This window comes from Limanda limanda, chromosome 13 (assembly GCF_963576545.1).
Source record: "Limanda limanda chromosome 13, fLimLim1.1, whole genome shotgun sequence".
Lineage (NCBI taxonomy): Eukaryota > Metazoa > Chordata > Actinopteri > Pleuronectiformes > Pleuronectidae > Limanda > Limanda limanda.
The window spans coordinates 23927511-23945720 of record NC_083648.1 but is presented as its reverse complement, the minus strand read 5'-3'; the positions used below and the strand labels follow the sequence as shown (position 1 = coordinate 23945720).

Below are 18210 nucleotides of genomic sequence, written 5' to 3'. Positions count from 1 at the left end.
AACCCATGATATTTCGGAGTGGATCTAGATCAGGAAGCTGTTCCAGAATAATTACTGGATATTGATGATATAAATCCAGCATGTTTAGGGGACTGATATTTGAGTGTGTGCAGATCCACATAAAAATCTGGATCTTGTAAAAGAAATATGGTCTCATAAGGGGAATGTTGGGCCTTGGCCGAGGTATGTGCTCAGCTGAGTTTGTTTAACACTTCTTCTGTGGTGACTCCACTGTGTGAATGCCGGATCCTGACTGTCCTCAGTCAAGTGGAGCAGTGTTTGCTGACTGTTCACTGCCATCCCACTTTATCAAGAATTACAAACCAGGCCGTGCAGCTGCTGAGGCCACGGCAGCTCAACCAGATCACCCCTCAAAGATGCAATTATCCAGAATGAGTTAATCAGTCTATAGTTAGTGTTCTCCTCTTTAAGGATTCACTGTGCCATAATAAGACCTTCATCAGTGATGATTTGATAAAGACATCAAAGCAGGAGGACTGGCAGACCAGAGCATTTCATGTTTGTTCCCCTCTTTACAGTTTTATCTTTGGAATAAAGCAGCTCTGCAAAGCTGTGATTAATGAATGACAATTATGTGATGGTGCATAATCCAGTGTGTGAGCAGAATGGCTTTTTATATAAACCAGCATAATGGGAAAGGAACCATCATGTGTACCTGCAATTTAGGGGGTCTGGTTTGGAGTAATCATGTTAGTGCATGTAGCTGGTTAATGAAACAAAACATGACAGTGAAATATACATAGAGAGCAATTTATCAGACACATCATATAATCACATGGCGTCTCAGAGAGCAGTTGGAGGGTTATGTGCCTTGCTCAAGGTCACTCCACCTGTGACTGTGGCAGGAGGTTCTTTATGCTGGGATTCATAGTCGTGACCTAAGGTCCCAAGTCAACTTCTCCCACCTCCAGGCCACAGCTGATTGATGGTGCATCACATAATTTCTGCAGATTTGTCAGCTGCACATTCATCATGCTGCCAATGTGATGCTCTACCACATCACAAAGCGTCTACTGGATTCATATGGAACCAGTTTGAGATCAGTTTGTTGCGAAAACATTCTCTACACAATCAAACCTCCAGCAGCCTGTACTGTTGACACAAGTCAGGTTGACACCAGACTGTGACTCTGCCATCTGCAGCCTCAGCAGATGTCTGTGTTCATCAGATCAGGCAACATGGTTCAGTCTTCAGCTGAGAGTGAGCATATCAACCTACTGTTAAACACAAAATATATAATATAGAAATAAGTCATTTACTGACAACCTGTCAAAAGAATTGCATGGCTTCAAGGGAAAACCTTTTTTATGGATGAATGATGGGACACAGGAGATTTGGAATCAAATTCCCACATATTCTCTACTTAAAGAAATAAACCTAAATCTTTCTGGATCATACAATATGGGGCTCGGTAATTTGCACACAGCATGGGAGCTACTGGGATCAAACCTCTGACCTTTTGATTAGTGTGTGACCCGTTCGATCTCAGGAGCCACAGCTGCCACATAATACACCAACTTTACCCACAATGATTGAACAGGACTTGTGCAATTAGTGCTCAACACACTCCATAACTTAACAGAGTGCAGTCGAGTCCCCATGACACCCTGCTCGTTCTCATGTCTCAGCAGAAGCGTAGAAAGAACAGCTGGGAGGAAGGAGTGAAGAGAAAGAAGTGAGAGCAGAGAGACAGAACTGAACAGAGTGAGAGAAGTTTATTGACAGGTTGACAGTGAGCCAGATGAGAGGAGAGGTCTGAAGCGACTATAAACAACACAAACACACAGTTTTACTTTGCCTCCTTGGTAGAAAAGACGTTTTTAATTTGTGCTGATCTGAAATCTAATGACAGAAAAACCAACATAATAAAAACTGAAGTGAAGAAATGAAAATAACCCCCTTCAAGGAATAAATGAAATCAATCCAAAAAATAAACTCTGCAGCTGCAAGAAAGAACCACAGAGAAGTACAAAATTTGAAACACTAGAGGGGACCTCAGGTTTCTGTGCATCTCCACATGATAAATAAGCTCACGGTGTCTGGCTGGGAAGAGGAGGTTCTATTTATAAAATAAAATATTCTGCTTCTACAGGTTTACAACCAAGGTTAAACAAACATAGTCAGTAAAATTCATTGTATGAAGACACAAAAGAATCAACAGTAAAATTAGACCACAGACTAAAGGCGCATGTACGTTGGTCGTAACAGGTCTCCTTCCAAAAGCAGAGACCAAGACCAGAACCTCATATTTAAACCTTGTCTAAACAGAGAGCATGAACGAGCATCCTGTGTCTGTGTGTGTGTGTGTGTGTGTGTGTGTGTGTGTGGGAGGGGGAGGGGGAGGGAGAGAGAGAGATAGAGAGAGAGTGCACTCACAGCTATGGTTTAAAAAAGAGAGGGATAGGATTTAGAACATTTTAGCTCCACCTTTGAGTCATCATTGTCAGTGTCAAAGTTATTTTTGGGGAAAATTTGGGGAACAACCAATTGTCCTCAAAACATCAAACTTTCCAGAATGGGTCTAAACATCCCAATAGAACAGCTACGATAAGGAATCATATATAAATGTCCTCAGAGTGATTGTTTACAGTCACATAATATCCTTAATCAAATTGGAAATTGGACCAAATACAGAATTAGTAGTTTATTCTACCTGATTTGAGGATTTATAGGTGCTAGCATCCTCAAATTTCAGTTGCGTCTGAAAATCGTTTTAAGTGATTGTGTGTTGCAGAAAGCTGTTTTATTGTAGGTTCCCAAAATCCCTTAAAACTACAGCAGGTGGTGATGTATATAGCTCTTTGCAGATGGGAGTAGAGGACGGTGTGAATCCCACTTCAGTGGAAACACCACCTTCTCCTTTATACTTATAATTTGGGGGAAATGTCCGAGCTTTAGGTTTGGAGGAATGAATCAGCATAATGAGGATGTGTGTCAGAAACCCTGCCGTCAAAAACACACCTTTAAATTAAACAAAGGGGAAGAGGAGTTCAATAATTAATGACTGCATTAATTATACAAGAGGTTTGTGTTGGAGCAAAATTGGTGTTAGCCTGGGAAGAGAAAAAAGGTTCGTATCGTAAAACAATGTACAGAAAATAATGATTAATGGCAGAACTCAATATTTGTTCAAGAAGACAGTATCTGCTGCCATGTTGACCGGTGAAAGAGAGTCCAAGTGCCACACCCAGCAGTGATGTCAAGACATAAGGACACACCCAAAGGTATACATCTACATCACAGCAACGAAGTGAAAAGTTAAACCTCTGGAGATAAAGATCCTCAGAAGCTGCTCTTAAAGATGATGTGAAGAAAAAAGCAGGGATTTGGACATTTTACAAATTGCCTATGGACCAGGGGTAACTGCTGCTTCCATTGGTCAAGAGCTTACTGGAATTTGGGTTTTCTGAATATTTCAACTGTAAATGAAAATTTGATTCACATGATGTGTAATATTATAATACTTGTTTTAAGGTTTAGGTACAGTGCAAAGAAACGGAACACATGGATAAGTGGAAAACAGTGGGGACTTCCTCACTCGTCATGGATCTTGAAGTCAGGTGTGAAAGTTAGATGGTGGACTTTGAAAAGGAAACTTTTAGATGGTGATTCCCTCCCATGTCATAGTTGTGAAGATCCATCAGTGCTTGGATCGCCTCCTCAACTGAGGTCATCTGGATCAAGGCCATCTTACGGTCCCTGGTGAAGAAAGAGCAGGACAAACAGCTGAGCTTTGTGAAAAATAAGGTTTTCGATTTTTAATCTGTGAGCATTGGCTTTGTTTAGTTTCTACAAAGGTCATTCCAGAGCATAACAAGGCAATTATCTTATCTGACAATGCACAGGAGAAAAGGAGGGATAATAATAATTTGGTTTAAGAGAACATCTCTTTTACAATCTTAAAAGTGTAATAAAAATATATTTAAGTTTATAAATTAAACATGTTTTATGAGTCTTAACCAGCTTTACATGAAACTGAACTGGTCCTTACTGGAAGAACTTGAAGGCCTTGACAGTTCCTCCACTGCTGTTAGAGAACAGAAGACGAAGATCATCCTCTCCAACACCATCCCTGAGCATTCAAAACACAAACTGCTTATAGTATTGAAGCGAAGCAGCATGACATCAAATGGACTGGTACGGTATTTGGCTGAGTGTGAGAAAAAGGAAGTCATTTGATGAATGTGTGTACTGTTAAAATACCGGACGTTGGAGAGATGAAGTGTTGCAGAGGGAGGAAAGATATTCTGGAAGTTCTTGGATCCTGGCTTCTTAAAGCGGTGGAGTGGAGAGCCAGAGAAATCTGTAGAAGAAAAACAAGAAAAAACAGACATAAGATATATTAAATATCATTATTATAATGAGTGAAATGTTATAGTTATTGATGGTATATCATTAATATTCTGTTACTGTTATTTAAACTCAGACCGTAGAACTGTATATTATTGCTGCTTTAACCCAAACGAGATGGAACAAACTTGGGGTGAGAAAAAAACCATCTCTCCTTAAGAAAGGGGCCGGCATGTGACATGCATGCGAGTGTAAACTGTAAACGATGGGGTCATAAACATCAAAAGGAAAACATTAAAAGATCAATCTCGCCATTTTATGACTTGATATCAGTTAATTCTAACGAAGATAAAGGGAGGGAGGGGGCGAGAGAGAGCAGGAGGCTTCATAGTAGTTAAGTGATTAAATTAAATGTTTAATTTCTCATCTAACAGGCTTCTGCAATTCAGGGTCTCTGTAATCTTTTGTCACAATAACTTGGGTTTTTGTCCACAACTCTTGTAAAATGTCGTTGTCACTTTGAAACAACTCCACAGGTTCACACCACCACCTACTGTTCGATCTTCTTCTCTGGGTTTAATAGCAGTCCCTATTTAAACCTCTAGCATTGCTTCGCTTTACTTATTAAAATCAAATGTGGCAACAGCAGTACTCTCACCTTTAGTTAGTAGTTGATCATCCAGTCCTTCTCTGGGTAAAGCCACAGTCTGATGTTTTGACAGTGTCACTCTCATCACTTTACCAAACACCTTCTGACCATTCAAATGGCTCATAGCTACAGGTGAGAGAAAGAGATAACCACGAGAAGGTAAGAAGACTAAAAGCTAGACAGTATTTGCTGATACAGTGCACCAGGTTGATTTGTCATATCTTATCCATTTTATATTGAATATATATATCCGCCATCATGTTGAGCCCAGCATTGTAGGCGATGTAATTAGTTACCCTCAAACAGAAGCACCTTTGTTATTGTAACTGGAAACCACACTCGGCAGCAGTAACGATGAAGTTAGGAAGGTGCAGGTGAACATTTTCTTGAACATGATGTCTCACTGTCTACATAAGCCAATATGGTTAAACTGGGCAGACACCTTTAACATACATTTATCTATATAACTGGGACCTGCAAGTGACGTCATCTGGACTTGAACAACCACTTCTGATTTGGGGAAAAGAACAATTCAATACCAGTAAGGGATATGCATCATTCTCATTCAAAACTCACACAGCTGAGCCTGGTTGCCATCAGACAGCTGGATCAGAGCACTGTCCTTTTTGTTGTAGAGGATCTTCACCCTCTGCACATCGCCATAGACACCTGAAGGTAGAGAGAGCGCGAGAGAGAGAGGCAGACCGAAAGAGGGAGAGAGCGAGCAAGAGAGAGCAGGGTAGAGCACAAGGCAAGGAAGAGGACAGAACAGACAGAGCAGGAGAGATGAAGCCGACGAAGATAAAAAAAGGAGAGGTGTGAAGGATGGAAGGAAAAAAAGTTAGTGCCAGAAAGACAAAAGAAAAGATGGACTCTTCCGATTTGACTTCCACTAGACACTCATTCCACTCTTCTGTGTAACCAAGTTGTCAGATTGGTGAGAAAAGACAAGACACCTCAGCTTTACCACTGACACACACCTGAAGCTGTTTGATGAGGATATCCAGTCTGATTAGATGATTAAAAGTGTGAAACTACATGGACGGTGTAGGAGAAGGGTCATCTTTCATTAAACCTTCCCAGAGGAATGTACTAACCTCAGACAAAACATACTGCATGAGGAAACATGCACAGTAAATCAAAAACCATAAAAATAATTTTCTTTTGGCCTTCCTACTTCCACGTAAATATGTAAATATTGCTGTGCAGAAATGCCCAAATTTGACATTTCATTGATTGTCGAGCAATGAGAGCATCAGTTTAGTGAATCTGGAATTTTACAAACTGGGTAACAGTTTTAATTATGAAACCACTATCAGAACCAACCCCTTCTTCTTCTTCTTCCTCGTTTATTTAACATATTAAATCCTAATATCTTTCTGCAATTGAATTAATTATGTTGCTGTGCTTATTGATGTGGCTGTGGCTGTTAATATAAAAAATATATGACAGCAGCTTTTATGTAAGCTGTGAAGGTGCAGTCTTGGCACTCAGTCTCTAACCTCAGTATCTGTTAAAATCAGTCTAATGCTACATCCATACTAGTAAGTTTTTGTTTGAATTGCATCAACTCTGCTTCAGATATTTTCGCCACCCACACAAATCTGGAGCTTAAGAGACAATAAAACCTTTGGAAACGCTGACGGCCCAGTTTTGGTTTGAAAACTCGGGGCTGTGTTTTAGTCTGGACGGGCAGAAACAGACACTTTGAAAATGATGACTCACAACCGCTTGCTGTTTGGGTCTTTTCGGTCACGACGTAGCCTTTGCTGATTCGTCAGGCTCCTATCACGTCACACGGAGGAAAACAACCGGCATGCAGTGATTGGTCACGTGATATGAGTTTTCAGACGAGTTAGTATAGATGGGGAGTCGGGGAGTGATAAAGAGCCAAAAGGCTTTTGTGGACAGGGATCGTTTTGGTTTGAAAAGGCCGTTTTCAAACTAAAACGTAGTAGCATGGATGTAGCCTGAGTCTAGATGTGGAGTTTTCACAGCAAATTCTCAGATTCTTTAAGACAAGGGAACTGAAGAAAGATTTACAGAGCTAAAAAGCTTTAAATGATGCATCTTGCCCAAAGTAGAGGCTCCAATCCAATCCAACAACAGTTGCACCTCAAGAAACACAATATGTGATGGAATATTGATTGAAAGCCAATCATAGTAACTGTGAATCCCTTTTATGGGATTTAACAACACATAAATGATTTTGGTGTATTTGTTTTCATCAGTTAAGTGTAAAAGCTGAGCAAACACATTATCTATTCGACTTTAAAATGTAGAGTAGACAGAAGTAGATTTAACTCTGTATTGTACAATATGATCAAGGGAGCCTTGGAGACACACAGATACAGAGGAATAAGCGTGTCCACGACATCACTGAAGAAAGTGAACAAAATTGGATTAACAGAGAGAGATATACAGATAGAATAGTAGAGGTTGAACATACCGAAGAGGGTAAAGAGACTTTGAGGCGTGACCATCTTTAGAGAGAGAGACCGCAGAGCAGAGGACAGGAAGAGGAGGAGCAGAGGAGGAGGAAGAAGGAGAGACGAAGGTAGAGATCAGACGCCCAGCGTTGGACAAGGGGGGAGGTGGTGGTTTCCGAGATGATGAGGAGTGGAGCAAAGATGGAGAATATCGGGGGGATTTGAGGAGTGGGTCATAACAGCAAAGCCAAAGTCAGGTTAGACCAGAATAAGAACAGTGAAGAGGGAGGAGAGGAAGTGGAGATGAAAGAAATTTCAGTAAATTGTGGTAAATATACATGGGAGTGTACAGTATTTAGATGTATGGATGGTAAAATGGAGAGAAAATGAGTAAAGGGAGGAGTAAAGGAAAGGGGGTCGGGTGGGGGAGGGAGAGAGGAGGAAAGGAGGACAAAACCAAAGCAGAGGTCAGTAAACAGCATCAGTGGGACATCAACGGAGTTTGAATGATTGCTGGATTGTTTCCACACACACGCGCACACATACACACACCTTCCAGTTTTGTTAACACACATGCACAGACGCACGCGCATATACACACAAACACAATCACACTCCCTGCTGGATGCATTTATCAGTGAGGAAAATAAAAGTATGAGAGGAAGGTAGAAAATAATACATTAAAGAATGGATGGATGAAGACTTCAGGAATCTGGAGTTACCGCCACGCGGATGCACGTCTCACACCAGCCAGTCAAGCTGCAGGAAACATGGCCACAATCTCTCCCTCTGTTCCCCAGTTATTGTGTTAAATAATGACCAGGAACGTGATTTTGCAGATAATTATGATGCCACAGTTGCACTGCTGTTGACCATATGGACATAAAATGTCATCTGTCAATGTGTCCTATGCAAATTTGTCTTTGAAATCACTTCATTGAAAGGCATTATGTAAGGTAACAGTGACTTTGACATGTGATTCCCAAAATCCTAAGTACATCCTTATGGACTGCTGAAAATCTAAGCTAGATGTATGAAAATTCCCTCCATCACTTCTGATATATTGCATAACAAGAATGTGAAGTCATAGTCACCATGACCACTGACCACCTAAATTGACAGTTGCTGGCACGTAGGTTTTATAGATAAGTGAATGAAAGACCGAGTGGCAAGAGATATTGAAGCAGAAGAGGGCAGATGGAGAACTAGATCACATGTATCTGGAGGTAACTGTTGGCAGGATGTGTCAATGGACACATACAACACAACTGCAGTGATTGCTTTAATGGAACATAAAATACTTTAAAACGTCCCCAGTGACAAATCTTAACGATGGATTAAAAGATAATTTGATCAAATTATATTTTCCTTAGCAAGATGTCAAATATCCCACGGACCTGTGTCATTGTGGCATAAAGCAATTATCTTTGAATGGAGCATTAATAATGAGAACATTTGACTTTCAGTTTGTGACATGTTAATCATAAAAAAAAATCATAAACATTCGGACCTCCAAGATTCTTGTCATAAGTGTCACAGTGAAAAAGCTACAAAGGAAATGTGTTCCATTACCACCTGAGAGGTTTAGGCAAAAGGGTCTGCAAAACATGAAATATGAAGCATGTCTATGACCACTGCCACATCACACATGGACTGAACCATTTTGTCATGTCCAGTTTAGTTGCAGCTGTGCTCTTAATAAACTGAAACCATATAATGATCATCAGTACCAGATATTTCATAGAAAAGTTTCACTTAGGTCTTGGTCTTTATCAACACCGTCAAACTGGAATAAGAGAGATTAGTCTGTGTTTGGGGTTTCTAATGCCTTGTGACCTAGAATAGGGTTCTGTATGAAAATTATTAAAATGTGCCACGGATGGAGTTCTGTCGATCTAAGGTCACAGCTGAGAGGAAGACAGAGTTAATGAAAACCAACCATTTGAGAGGAGTGGGTGATCTGGCCAAATGATCACAAACTTTTTGAATAGAATCATGATTCACATCCTGAATCACAACTCTCCCCACATATTTAGTTGAAGTCATATGATCACATGATGAGTTGTGCATATGGTAACCTGGACACAAACCAATCACTTCAACTCAAAAGGCCCAACTTACAAATGTCTGTATCCTGCTATTGCTGTGATTTTACCCTGAAAGTCTACACTGGAATTTGTATGCATGTTTCTGCCGCTTTAACGTTTTGTTAACGTTTCTTTTAAGCCTAGGCTGCAGAACAAGGAGAACTGTCGCTAGCTGCAGTTCGCGGGCAAGCTGTTTAACAGCTAAAATAGGCTTTTTAGTGGCAAGTAATCTTTTAAAACTGAATATAGCCCATTTTAATGAATCTGAAAAGTAGATTTATTAAGATTGTCTTTGATTGAAAAATCTGATTGTCCACGTCTACTGTCGGATTTAACTCTCACCACACTCAACCAATACCTAGCCACTGGATTGTATTGAGCGATATATAGAAGACTGCTGCCATCATTCTGATGGATCTTGAGAGAGATATATGTATGAAGTTCCCATGACAGTCAGGATACACCTGCTGCAACAAGACACCAGCAGAAGGGGAATAGGTTTGAAACCCACCAATACAATATGAAGCACCTCTTCTCAGGGGTGTGAGAAGGACCAAGACAGACAGAGAGAAGTGCTCGGATAGAAGGATGGAACATACAGAAACAGGTACAGTAAGTTTAGAGATAAAGATGACGGAGTAGGTTACAGTTCAATTAAGAGAATAAAATGAGAACAAACAAGAGAAACCGAAATCCAACATAAAACCACAAAGTTATATGTAAAGGTTTGGCCACTGGGCAAATGTTCTGAAATATTTTGTTGATTTCAGAAGTGAAAAGAAGTAAATAATATGCTCCAATAATTAATAGGTACTAAAAACTACCATTTATCCACCTTTAAATGTGTATTAAAAATACAAAAAAATCTAACATTAATTGTGCACGTCTGGGCTCCCTATTAAGGCTGTACTTGGTAACCACTTTTTATACTTTTTATGATTTCAGTGTTATTCCATATCCACAGTCACAGTGTAGCTTTAATCCATTTTAAACTTGGTCACACTATCACAATTAGTTTTCAGCGGTGTTTGTTCAATAGCTGTAATGAGTACCTCAAAGAAGAGCTTTCAAATGCTCATTGACATACAAATTATATTGATGGTTAGTTTACCTCGTCATTTAAGTTGGAGGCCAACAGGACTCCTGACACACCGGACCCAGAGAGAGCAACGCGACCTGCAGCTGCTGCTGCCGCGGCTGCAGCACTCAGAGGACTCATGGCTCCTTTTAGGAAAACAAAAGATCAGAGAGATGAGAGATTAACTGCAATAGCGCAAAAAACACCACAGCTTCATGAAAAGATACATTAATATCTACAGGTAAACTGGCGAAGTTGAAATTGGTAGCAGTAGAGAACTCTAGGGAAAGGAATGGTCAGTATAGCTGCTTTAGTAATTTCAGTAGTGTGCATTGTGTGCACTGTATTGTAGAAGACATTCAGTCTAAGCTGAGCATGAAGTTGGCAAACTGTTCTGCTTCCTGTCTACCACAACTATCTGGATAATGCCCTCTCCCACTATAATTCAAACCTGAATCTCATACAAGAAGCTGGTAAGGTTTCAGAGTAGATTATCTGTCATGTCACTGTGGAGGGAAACTGATATGTTTTGAATGCTTTGTTACTTAATTACAATGAAATGAATAATACAAAAATGCCATCTCATTTGAACAGTATTCACTTCAAGTAAAATCCCCAGATAATTATAATTCTGTGCAGTATGCAAGCGCCGAGTAAGTGTAATGTTAAAGATTTTAAAGATTCTTTCAACTTTGTCATTTTTAATCAAAACATCTTAATGTCATTCATCAAGGCCAACAACTTCCATTGGACAAGTAGGAAAAGTATAAAATATAAGAATGAATGAATGACATTTAAATGTCATGGAATGACTAATTACAGTCAAGTATTTGCCTGATACTTTGATAAAGCTGTAATATCAACCAACCACTATGGCCCTGGTACAATAAGACAACCACCAGGACGTGAAAGACTGCAACAGGATGGATAACAGCAGAGGAAGTATAAAACTGAATTTTGAAAAAAGAAAAGATTGGTACCTCCACCCTGTGAGAGGGAGAGAGAAGATGAGTAACCTCCTCCACTCGAGTAGGAAGCTAGGGCTCCAGATGGGGTACCTACAAGACAATACAAAGTTAAATTTCAACATACTCATCTAACCTTCAACTAAAAAATACCAGTCGTCGCAAGAAACCAAACAGACCTGATTAAGTAGAATAACAGCAGTATTATATTAAAGGTATAAAAACATGATGAGTTGAGATCTAAACACCAGTGCACATACAGTGGCATTACAAAGTGGTAAGAGCCCACAAAAACAAATAGACTCTTGCACTCCAATGGATAAGACTACCATTCACTTACAATTCACTCAATAACCATTAATAAAAAAGTAATCAACCTGTCCTCTAGAAATGTTAATTTTATAAAAAAATAAAATCCCAAATCTCTCATTAACAAAAAGCATTATGCACCTTTGCTGTGAGGTCATTTGAATCCTCTTTGCTTAATTCATTTTAAAGCCCTATGAGACAAATTGTGATTTTGGGAATATGGGCTCTACAAATAAAATTTGATAGATTGAATTATCACTGAGATGGGTCTACAATTGTACTGTACACAACTTGTTAGATATAGTTTAGAAAAGGCCCACACTTGTGTATGTATATAAGGTGTCAAAATTCACACTACATGTCTGAACATAAATTAAGCCATGAAGTACAAGGACATTTCTCAAAGTAAAACTTTCACTGAGATGAGGTGCAACAACTTGCACAACCTGAGGACTTCACTGAAGAGAGCAGGGACAAAACTATGAAGAGAATTCAGTTATAAGTGGAAGTCTGTTGCAGTTGTTTAGAAACTAAAATAAATCAGTGTATATTAACTTCAAAGCCATCAAGCACAATATAGATTACAACTGTCCATTCGGCTATGTTTACCCCTGTTTTTCAGAGAGGAAACTGTTGTATCAAAGCCATCTACACTGTCCACTTAGTTATCTCATTGAGTGTCTTTTAAATTGTTCAATGACTCCTACAACAGCTGATAGCTTGTGACAGTTTGCTACAGAAACAGTTTGTCAGTTAACGCACCACCACCACCAGAAGCCATGTGCAAAGTGCCCATAAAAGGAGTTGCATATGAGGGCCCTGGCAGACATCTGCACAACGCAGTGTCTGGCTGTTGTAGGATTTTCTCTTTTGGAGCCTTTGAAATATAAACAATATGCAATACAAATGTGACCTATGTATAAGAAATGGCAGATTTCTCAATCGATGACATCCATGTTTTAAGTGCACATATCACTAAATGAATGTGAGGCTGATATGTGGAAACAGGAAACCTGCCAGTTAGCTCAGAGTGCAAAATTAGCTGGTAGCATCTGGGAATCCAGTTAGCCTGTCATCCTGAATTATAATAAGATACTGAACAGCAATACACAGAAACAGAAGGAGGAAGTAAAAAGTACTGACATTTATCAGACGCTATAATTCATATTTTGCTGGTAAGTTTGATGTTCAGTTGGAATTTGTTATCTGGAGATGTGCAGAACCCCTTTCAAGATATTATGAGGCTGATTAATCAAAGTTTGGCATATGGTAAAAAAAAGTTAGTGGAACTGCCAGGAACAGTGCACCATCCAAATGTAAATATAGGTGTTGGTTTTAGTGAAAATAACACTAAAATTAAACATATGAACTATAATGGCACTGTGGCAATAGATTTTCGTGCTGCGCCACTTCTGATGAAGACTCACTGTTCAAGGGACATTAAGTTCCAGCTACCATCCCCGTTCACTGATTTGAGGGGAACATTTATTACAATAAACCTTTCATTCTAATGCGCAGAAATAGCAAAAGTGAAAAGGTGAGTTTTGGTTAGGATGGTGCTGAGTCAAACAGGAGTGTATTTCCAGGTTGAACTGTCTTTGGTTTCACATTTACTGTGGGAAGATATGGATCTATGGATAGGGATAGGGATGAAGACAGGTCAACACATAGGTATATTTACCCAAGAGAGAATGATCCTTGTTGGTTGTCTCTCCGTCCCCAGTTGGAAGGTCAGGTCTGGTGTAATCTCGACTCTTATCATTGTTGTATTTGACATTGAGGTTGACCAGTTTACTGAAGTCTATCCGCAGAGTGCAACATGAATTGTAGATGTTCTGTCCATCCAAAGACTGTGGGAGTGAAAGAGGGAATCATAATGAATGATAATGTATTTTAAGGTCAACACTGATATCAATGAATTAAATGTCTGCAAAAACTGGCACAATCAGACAGAATATGACAATTCATTGAGATTAAATCTAAAGAGTAAATCACATGTTATACAGACAGGAGTTGAAATGCATAAGCTGCTTGCACTCAGGGACATGAAGGACAATGGGTATTAAGTATATATAAAACGTATCATTAACCTTTTTACACTGTTACTGGAGCATGCCCTCTTACATTAACACACATATGCACATTGTTAAAAGCTCAAACGTCATAATAATGTAATGCAGACAAAAAAACACAACAGTCATTTAACAACTTTAATTTGTATAAGCAGGATCTTACCAGTTTAGCTTGCTGTGCATTGACTGGGTCACTGAACTGAAGAAGAGCTTGAAACTGGTTGTTCTTGGTGAAGGTTATAATCTTCATTACGGTGCCAAATTTGCTGAAGATCTGCAAGAGTCACATTAATCAATAAAACACGAAATAAGCAATATAAGACAATACACTTGAAGTGCCCTGTCTCAACCTGTCAGATGGTCTGCTACCATTAATTTCTATCACCCATCTCTACTTCAATCACTGTTCATTTTGTGATTTGGTCATTTTGAGAAAAGACAACTTTTGTAAGTTTACACCCTACCATGCTGAAATGCAGCTTAAAACAAATCTAATTTCCAGTATCTGTTTTTTTTTGCTTCAATTATGATTTTTTTTGTACCAAAGAAGATCAAATCATCAATCTGACTAGTAGATTTATGTTAAGTGTTCAGGTTTTACCTGTTGGAGAACATCCAGTGTCACAGGATAAAACATGTTGTCAATAATAATTCGCAGGACAGGGCTGGGGGGTGGAGCAAGGTCCAGAACTCCTGGGTCAGAAGATGGAGAACTTCCATCCTGAACTGCTGTCACTGCCTGCAGTACTGCCTGTGCCCTCTGGGTGGAATGACACAAATATTGACACATGATGAGGAAAAGGCATCAAATCTGAATCAGTCTTACCATCTGGTTTGGTAGAAACATATTGTGCACATGTGTCTCTGTATGTGTGTATACCTGGTTTAGAGCAGAATCTGTTTTCAGCTCCTTATGGTTGGAGTACTGGATGAAGACAGGTGTGTTTCTGACCTAAATACAGTAAGACCAGTTAGTTTCCCTTGCAATAAACTCATAAAATAAGAATAATGTGCAATATGAATTGAGGATGATTCAGACCTGTGGTGTGACAGCTGTATAGTAGTTCACCATCGTAATGGCTGCTTCCTCTGTACCCAACTCCAGAAACGCCTGGAAAAACACAGCAAAAGATTCAATGAACAAATCGTCTCCAGGACAATGCATCACTTGCTAATCTTGTTCAAGAAAGGAGAATATTAGGAGTGGGAATCTCTAAGCACCGCACGATTCAATGATGAAATTATTTGATGCATATCGATGCATGTGCGTCTGTCCTGATCCTGAAGTAGCGGTGGTTATAATTATGCAGCTGCGGGACATTGCTAAAACCATGAACGTAGCATGAAGGAATTATGATCTCTGCATCGATGCAGAGTTGTCCACGTTCACATTGCAGAACCATTTAATTTCCCCACCTAATATTATTCATTTAAAAATGCAACACTGTTGTGATTATTTCAGTGTTATTCTATCATTTTTTAAATGATCTCAAATGATTGGCAGACAGTCTAGACTTTTGTTATAGTGTACCTGGTTTTTCCCCTTGAGCATCAGAATGTTGGTGACCTTTCCAAAGGGGAGGCCCAAAGCAATGACTTCCGTCTCTGACACTTCACTGGGAAGTTTCCTTATGTGGAGAACCCTGGAGGGAGGAGATTCATCTAGGCGCTGTTTCTTACTGTCACTGCCATTCGCTGAATATGGACAAACAAAGACAAAAAACAACACACCACAAGTCACTCACTGGGGAATCGTCAGTCTCAGTTCAGCAGTTCACACCTTGCATAAGAATGCTTGGATCGCACTTCCCTGCTCTATAAACATGTGATCGTTGCTGTTTGCAAAGACCAAATGCATTGCTGCTGCTTTTAGGGACCGTTCTGTTCAGTTCCTAACAGGTTGTGATGAGTGTTGGTGTTTATTGTTAAAGTGTCAAGTGAGTGCAGGCTAGCAGGAGTGAGGACACCCAGACAGGAGACATTGACACGGTACAAAGCAACCGTTGCTTCTGCTCTGATCCTGATGCAGCGACCCGTAAACATGCACCTTAGTACACTAGCACTTATTAGTCTTAGGCATGTTATAATATTCTGGTTTTTCAGGTCCCTGGTCTGTGTTGGTATGTCATTCACCCCTCTTAATTCATTATGACATATTACTACATTACAAAGGTTAAACAACAATAATGCACTTAAGTTGTCTAACATGTCCAAAGCTATCCCTTTTTAAATGTGACCATGATCACACTTCCTGACCACTTCCTATAACCTAAATATATTGTGGATTATTGCTTCAAGTAATGCGGTTTGTGTTTTCCGCTCCAATCAGGGTTACGGTGGAGCTTACCGGTCATAGAGCTGGGACTGCTACCATACATGTTGAGCTCATCTGAGCCTCTCTGCAAAGTTAAGGGAAAGAAAAACAGGAAAATTGTTATTTTTCAGCATAACAAATGCACATAAAATAGCAAACAAAAGACAAAATTATAAATTAAGCCAATCATTTTACTTTTGGCTTAATGATACTGTGGTTAACATCCTGTAATGTGTAAAACAACTTTTTAGTGGGTTATCTTCTAACTTTACATCTAACACTTATATGATTTTGTTTTTAAACTTTACATCCAGTCCATGTTTAAACAATATAATGCAGACAAAGCAAATGTATGTGTTCATGTAAAATGTGTAAAACAGAATTTGAATACTTGCCTTCACACCAACCGCGACATCTCTGCCAATGGAAAGAATGCGTTGAAATGAAAAAAGGAAGAGAAGGAAAATGGTAAGAGCAAAACCTGGATGAGCATGTATCATATTACTTCAACCCAGCTAAGGCTTAAATAAAAAAATAAAACACAATGCAGGTGATTAAATGCTTATTTGTTTAGATGACTGGTTCTATACGTACATAGAAGCACAGGCACACACAGCAGTTTAACACTTTTGCAGTTTCAAGAATTCAGCAATGTCTGGAAAATTTCATAACATTGATATGTATTTATTTAATTCATATCTGCATGGTTTTGGTGGGGTCCTCAATAATGGTGTTAAAATTGTCTCTTAATAAAGAAAATTGAAAAAATATGATTTAAATCCAAAATCTTTTGGTTTGAGAGTCATAAGCCTATTTTCCTCTGATCATCAACACCCACTATGGACAAATATTCTTCTGTTGGTCTGATAAACTGTCAGTCAAATCCTGCAAGGAACTCTGGGAAGTGACCACAGAACTCTGATATCCTTAGCATTCTGTGGTTACTGCTGACCGCCGATACTTGTCTGGAAGATAGGTAAGCATCTGCAGTACTGGCAGTTACCTTTCCCCCAACCAACTCCACAAACCCAGAGGGGAATTTGCAGACACCCAAATGATCAACGACAGTCACACCAGCGTTGCTCCTGTTTAGCCTGAAACACCTTTTTGCATACATGGCTTTATTCCCATAAAGGAGACGGTAACACCCCCTCTGCTGACAAGTTTGGTTTGAAATGGTGCGGCAGAAAAAGCGCTTTATAAATATAAATAATTTACCATTGAGAAATATCTATCTGCACTCGTTATATTGGTTAACAGCATAACTCACAAATGTGTCTGGATTTTGTTTCAAATATGAATGTTCTGCTGAATCCAATTGGAATATGAACTATATGCCATTTATATTTTTGTTATCGTTACCTGTTCAACATTGACATATCTTTCTTTTAAATTTAATTTGTTCACTTAATTCTTTTTTTAAAGGTTACCAAAAATGGCAAGTCCTGATTGTGATTTTTTTTATCTGTCTCATCCTCTGCATACACTAAGAGTTTCTAACTATCCAAATTGATGATCCTTCAATGGTTCAAACACAAAGCCAACTGGAGCCCAAAATCATGGACCATCAGGGAGGATTAAAAAAACAGTAAGTTGAACCTTCTTATCTGGCAGAAGTCCTGATGGGCATCTGCTTCATTTGGAGGCCCCTTTTCATTACAATGTAATTTGACTGATCCCTTACATTATCCTATGAGTCAGGTGTTATAGTAAGCGTGAGGAAGAAAGTCTGGGTAGATCCCTAGTAGTACACATGGTGTTGAGTACATGTCCCACACCTGAAGAGACCTTAAGCCGCAGCTGTTCAAAAATGAAATGTGCATGCAGAGGGATCAAGTCTGTAGTCAGCTAGAAGTCGATCTGGTGGTGTATCATGATGGGGGAGCAGTGTGACAAGGGTCAGGCAGCCTGAACTGCATAAACAGCAGTCAACTGGTGGGCACTCACAGAAATGCCATTTCCTTAATGGGGAGCAGCTTTAGTGCGCACCAATTCA

At 39.4% G+C, this 18210-nt stretch overlaps 1 protein-coding gene across 1 annotated transcript; it reads right to left on the bottom strand.

Moving 5' to 3' along the window:
• Positions 1–1717: 1717 nt before the first annotated feature.
• Positions 1718–16311, bottom strand: LOC133018048 (polypyrimidine tract-binding protein 2-like). The gene is made up of 15 exons (XM_061084331.1): positions 16248–16311; positions 15432–15595; positions 14940–15011; positions 14781–14852; positions 14502–14660; positions 14064–14174; positions 13510–13678; positions 11535–11612; positions 10588–10700; positions 7410–7443; positions 5537–5629; positions 4970–5086; positions 4225–4324; positions 4013–4093; positions 1718–3720 (listed from the first exon to the last, which is right to left on the bottom strand). Exons 1-15 carry the CDS (start codon positions 16276–16278, stop codon positions 3591–3593), a joined length of 1524 nt encoding a protein of 507 aa, XP_060940314.1. The 5' UTR covers positions 16279–16311; the 3' UTR covers positions 1718–3590.
• Positions 16312–18210: the final 1899 nt, after the last annotated feature.